We start from the raw sequence: 6,000 nt of genomic DNA, 5'->3' as shown, positions 1-6,000 counted from the left end.
TGGTTGCTTTGGTTATTGTGTAATCTGATCGACCGTGCCTCTCTCTCCATATTCATCATGCTGTCACCAACCCCACCTAACAGTTTTACCTCCAAGAGACATATTCATCACTAATATTAAGTGCATATCAATTACCTCACCTAAGGTTTTCTAATAAATTATTTAAAAAACAAATTATATTGCGTTTTGTAGCCATTTTCATAAGCTCTCAAATCAATGGCTTCATCTGAACATTACAGAAAATTAATTTTAGGTTAAACCCTCACATTAAGCAATATCTATAGTGTGGTATTTTACTGGCATTATGCATATATTTGTATGATGTATTTGTGTATATATTGTCTTCTGGAAGCAGTCTTCTGGCTGAGCTTCTAGAAAGAGCTGGAACGTCTGGATCAAATCCCCACATGTCTTTCATAATGTGGCCACCCAGTCCATGATTGACAACCCTGCATTTCCAACCAGACTCATTCACCTGGGACATCAATGTAAAGGAGAAGTTAGTTGTGAGTGGGCCTCCCCAGTCGGATAAATACGAATGCTTTTAAATGATAAAACCGGCAGCTAATTTTCCATTGGTATATACTTTATTGTTCTGTATAATAACTAGTACACTACAACTACTGACTTTTATACAATCCAAAGGATGAATGCTGTAACTTGTATTACTCGACATTTTGTTTACTAGGTATAACTTGGGTTACATTTTGAATGTAACACTGCGTGGGCAACAGAGAAATGAGCAGGAAGACAGAAGGTTCCCTGATTGCACCACCAGCTTTCGTATCTGTACAGTAAAACGTCTTCCGCAGAGACAAAGAATGTGTAAACGGGTCACGCGTACATCGCCTGCACATAGTTTTAAAAAAAACAAAAAAACAAGCTGACAAAAAAAGCCAGTTACTGGGAGACTCTTGACGAAGTGAAGTGTCGGGATGCAGGGGATGTTTGGTCTTAATCGCTGCGCTAACGCGATCCATTAAACACAGGGCCTCGCTCTTGAATATTACAGTGCCTTGCACACCTTCTTTGTTCCACTGGCTAACCCTGCTGGAGAACAGGAATCGTTACGGGGACGCATCATCGATCGCCTTCCGGTTCAAATCGATAATCAGCCCGTTCGTTTACATTTATTTTTTTCTTCGTCTCGCAATTAACTGATTACCACGTCAAATGGCGATGGTCACGTTACAATTAAAAGGCTTAGGATTTAGCTTCTTTGAAAATTCAAACTGGAGATATAGTCAGTCGTTTATGTTTGCGGTATGAAATCAGGAACTGCTTCCATAAATTTCGCATAATGAAATATAAATAGTTGGACACATAAATAAATAAATAAATAAATAAATAAATAAATAAATAAATAAATAAATAAATAAATAAATAAACGCTTAGCATGTGGACCCACAGAAGTGGCCTGCATTATGTAGTATACACTGCACTAATTTCAGGGACACAGTCCGATTGCCAGAGTCACACATAATAAATAGTCCCAGAAATAGTTTGGTGCCGAAATAAATAAAACACATTGCACATCTTTTTTTGTTGTTTTTTGTTTTTTGCGTGCCTCGGACAGAGGGCGTAGATCAGAAGTCCGGTATAAAGGTGGACAGACAGGGATGCAGAGTCTTCCCGGGCACCAGGGGTGGCAGATGGGTCCAGGATTCTCGGCATAAAGAACGAACCTTCTCCAGGGTGTGACACGCAGGCCCAGTCTCTTAAATAACACGGTACATATGATACAGTGCATAGTTTACAGCCGGAACTAGCCGCAGAGATCTTACACACCACATCCTGACGTACAATGTACACCACTGGGAAGGAGAAAAAAATACGTTTGACGGCTCAGTTTTGCCGATACGAACTCCGTTTCCATTCTTTTTATCCTGTTGCTTGATCTCTGGTTTTGAAAAATTTCAGTCATTCGAAAGAAAAAATGAAAGAAAAAAAAACATCGAACCATCTTGTTTTTTTTTTTGCTGAACCTCTTTCTTTGTCCTCAAAAAACTTGATAGGGAAGAATCCCGATCTTTGATTCGTACTTTAGTGTGAGCGTGAGTGCGTGTCTCTGTGTGTGTGTTTGTTCTCTTTCCTCTGTGGAGAAATATCTGCAAAAGTGCTTTTTTAAAAATTTGTTCACCAAGTACCTCAAAGGATCTCTGAATTAGGAGTCAGAAGTCTTTCGTGATATCACCCACACTGTACGTAGAACAGTGTGGGTGATCTTGAATTTGTTTTCAATTTTCAAAAATCTTTTCCCCCCTTTGTGATCCTGGCTCATTTTTGATAAGATAAAACATAAGTGTGTTTCAGTGATTCTCAAATTGCATCGCTGTTTTCTCGATTACAGAACAGGAGAACGGCGTGGTGGCAGTCGATTTTCAGTGGTGTCTGCAGAGAACCCTGCAGGCTGTTTTGACACCTCCGGGCTTCCTGTTGGTATCGGTTTGCTTTGGGTGCGTCTGGGCCATTGTTGGGGTTCCCTCCCTGAACAGTGTCCCACTGAATCCTCTGGCTTTGTTTACACGGTTCCATGGAGACAAAGGAACCTGAACAATGCAGCCACTGGGCAGCTGGCCAATGTGATTGTAGGCCTCGGCTGCAGCTGCCATGCCTGTTAAAATCACCAGTGTGTGGATGGATGACTAAAACAGGGGTAAACTTGCACTGTGTGCAGTATGGTTATCAAAGGATCTAAGGATCAACTCAAATGTGTTAGCAAATGTATTTTAGTGAGATGGCGGTTTTGTTATTCAACCTCTGGCTCGGCTGACCAATGGAGCCGTTCTAAGAGGGCTGAAGGAGGGAACGTTCGAGAACGAACTCAGGATTTCGGGGAAATGTGATCTGGGGCCCAGAGTGGGGGGGGGCGGGGAAAAGGCTGACAGTGGGTGGGGCAGGGGGCGGGGCAGGGGCAGGGGCGGGGCGGGAACACAGCCGGGGCGGGGGCCGTTCAGAAGCCCGGGCTCTCCGAGCTGCTGCGGCTGTAGTAGCTGTCGTTCCGGCTGGCGCTCCGGGATCGGCTCCTGCTGACGCTCCGGCTGACGCTCCTGCTCCGGCTGACGCTCCGGCTGGCGCTGCGGCTCCGGCTGCGGCTGGGACTGCGGCTGTAGCTGCTGTAGCTGTCGTAGCTGCGGCTGCGGCTGGAGGCCGACTGGCTGCTGAGGGAGCTGGAGGAGGAGGGGCTGGGCCGGTAGTAGGGGATGGGCCTCTTACGGGCGCTGAGGAGAGAGGGAGGAGACGTCAAGGCCCCGCCCACCGGAGGCTAAGCGCACAGCTACTGTGCCAGACCACTGCCATTGACAGCTGGGAACATTTCTGTGAACATTTCTGTCACAGCTTATCTTTGTTTTAAAAAAAAATATGAACAGTATATCCCTGTCCCATGAGCGTGGTTTGTGAGTTAAGCCAAATTCCAAAATTACCCTCCCAATACAAAGTTTGTAGCCCGGATTCAATTGCCGTTTGTCCTTAACTTCGTTTTCAAAAACAAACGAAAACATGAGCCTTTATTTTTTTACCTTAGAAACACAGTTTGGCAGGTCAGTATTAATGACTGATGAATTTTCCAAACTCCGCTTGTAAAGACAAAAACAACTAGCCATTCGCCTTCATTTGAAAGTGAACGCTGAGGACAGACGGTGGTTCAATCCGGGCTCGTTTCCCACCTCATGCTGCACTGATATGACGCAGCTGTCAATGCAGGGAATCTGAGGCCTTCGGTGGCGTAGTGATTAGTCGCTGCTGTAAAGTTAAGAGGAGAGCGGCTGTGTGTGTGTTAGCGTGCATTCACACCCGCTCTGCAGATTAAGGAGGTTAAAAAAGCAGACGGCTCAGCTAGCAACCGCAGGTTCGATCGCACCCTCCTCCCAGAGAGTCCCCTTGATTTACCCGCGGCCTGCAGGTGGTGAGTAGAGAGCGGTTAGCCAGTTAGCCAGTGAAGACAGAAATCTGAGGAGTTAGCAACCGCAAGAGTCCGCCCAGAAATCCATGTGGATGTAGACATTACGAACTTGACTCAAGCACTATCAAGGCACTGTTGTCAGAGTATAACTGCAAACACAGTAGCACCGTCCCTCACATAAATCGCCTCCTGACTGAATCCAACATCTATAGATTTTCATCAATTTTTGGATGATCAGTGAAGTCAAGTCAAGTCATTTTGTGCCAAATTTGCATAAAAGGCTACATAGATGAATCCTGTGATAATGTGGTCACACTGTTTAAATGACTCAAAGACAAACACTGATGTACATTTAGTCACTGCAGTCTAATCTATGCTTTCCTCAGAGCTAATGTTTAATAACTCAAATAGGTTCTATTTTTTCCAACCGCCGTTGGTGAACGCACGTCACTCGTTGCACTGATAAATAAATAAAGTGATGCGTGTAAAACAAAGGAAAGCACGCAACCGCGAAACGCTTGCGCAGAACAGACTGCTATCAGCCTTGACAGTACTCGCATCAAAGTCTTCATTTTACGCTGTATTAGTAGTCATCTGCAACAGTAAATCTACACGTGAGGTGAGTCGTGTTCTGGCGGATTTCAGAACGGGAGAGGACGCAGGAGTCGGCAGTACTCGGGGGAGACGGGGTCTGTACGTTAGCCGCTTGGCGTAGCAGGTTCAGAAGAGAGAGCTAGAGGAGTCCTGCTGCACGGCAACTGTTACCACGGTAACCTTGCCTGCAGCTCAGTAGAATTCCTTTCTCTGTAGTCTTCGGGGCACCTTAATGCAGGAGTGGGAGAAATCGTCAAGTTTAAAAAAAAAAATGCAACCTGACATTTTACTCACCTGGAATTTTATGGAAAGATATCAACACGATTTTGTACCGAATAAATACAATTTTCTATATTTTCAGAGTAGTTCTTTAGTTCAAAAAAAAAAAAAGTGTTTCGACTGGTCTGATCTAAAAACAAGTAGAGCACAGAATATGCAAATGTGACTTGACTTATCCAGAAATTAAAATACATCAGATCCATTTAGAGATTTTTAACCAGGGGCACTAGATTCAAAGCAGAAATCTGTGGTATAACAGGCACGTACAGTAGCTCTAAGGTATCTCTTATATCGCACGTGCTGCTGGTTGTGTCATAATGAACCTCAGTGTGATAGACAAAGGGAAGGGGGCTGTACAGGGCTGCTTAAACCTGACAGGAGCATCCGCTCCTTAGAGAAACGGAGGAAAAGGGAACTGCAGAAGAGGCTGGGCTGCAAGAGGAAGCTGACAGACTCTCCCGTAGATGTCAGTGTTACTCTGTAATACAGTGGCTGGGAGGAGAGACTCTTTGTACCGAGCCCAGAATCAGAAGCATCGCATGAGTATTACAGGGAAGCTTCCTCTGTTCGTTATAGCTACGCGACAGCAGGAAGGTGACATTGCAAAAAAAAAGTTCACAAAATGGAGGCAGTCAAATTGTAAAATACCAAGGGATTACAAATACAAAGCAGAAGCACCATATTAAGAATTTCCCAATTGGATAATGTAAAATGGGTTTAAGGGTATAATTTTTCCACAGGAAAAAAAGCCAACAAGGTGCACTCAATATATCAATATAAGGCCATTTGAGATGCACTCAGTTTATCAATATGAGGCCATTTGAGGTGCACTCAATATATCAATATGAGATGCACACAATATATCAATATGAGGTGCACACAATATATCAATATGAGGCCATTTGAGTTGCATCCAATATATCAATATGAGGCCTTTTGAGAACGTAGGGCATGTAACCTAATGTAGGATGATGCCTTTGTGATGTCATAATCAAACACCGAATCAAATCGTCTTGCGATTGGTTCTGCGATTTTCTCTGCTCCTCAATCAAGGAGCTGATAAATGTTGGTTGTTAAAATACAGCCTCAATACTGGCTGTTGCTACTAAATATCAACGTAGAATTACAAAACTGACAAATTATTTCTTCTATGTTGGCGGTTCATTTATTACTTTCTTTCCAGCATGGGCTGTAATGAGCCGTAATTTGGAGAGCTGCTCTGG

The 6,000-nt window shown here is 44.0% G+C and overlaps 1 protein-coding gene across 2 annotated transcripts in view; it reads right to left on the bottom strand.

Moving 5' to 3' along the window:
- Positions 1–568: 568 nt before the first annotated feature.
- The window catches only part of srrm3 (serine/arginine repetitive matrix 3), a 105,444-nt gene continuing 100,012 nt past the window's right edge, over positions 569–6,000 (bottom strand). Inside the window, exon 14 of one of the 2 annotated variants that reach the window (XM_035434707.1) lies at positions 569–3,221. In XM_035434707.1, the coding sequence (XP_035290598.1) occupies positions 2,954–3,221 (268 nt within the window). In that variant the 3' untranslated portion in view covers positions 569–2,953. Of the gene's footprint in view, positions 4,727–6,000 lie in introns of both variants that reach the window. The other variant, XM_035434708.1, reaches the window with a different exon arrangement.

Source organism: Anguilla anguilla, chromosome 9 (genome assembly GCF_013347855.1).
Source record: "Anguilla anguilla isolate fAngAng1 chromosome 9, fAngAng1.pri, whole genome shotgun sequence".
Classification (NCBI taxonomy): domain Eukaryota; kingdom Metazoa; phylum Chordata; class Actinopteri; order Anguilliformes; family Anguillidae; genus Anguilla; species Anguilla anguilla.
The sequence above is the reverse complement of the archived record's forward strand: the minus strand, read 5'-3'. Positions and strand labels throughout refer to the sequence as shown.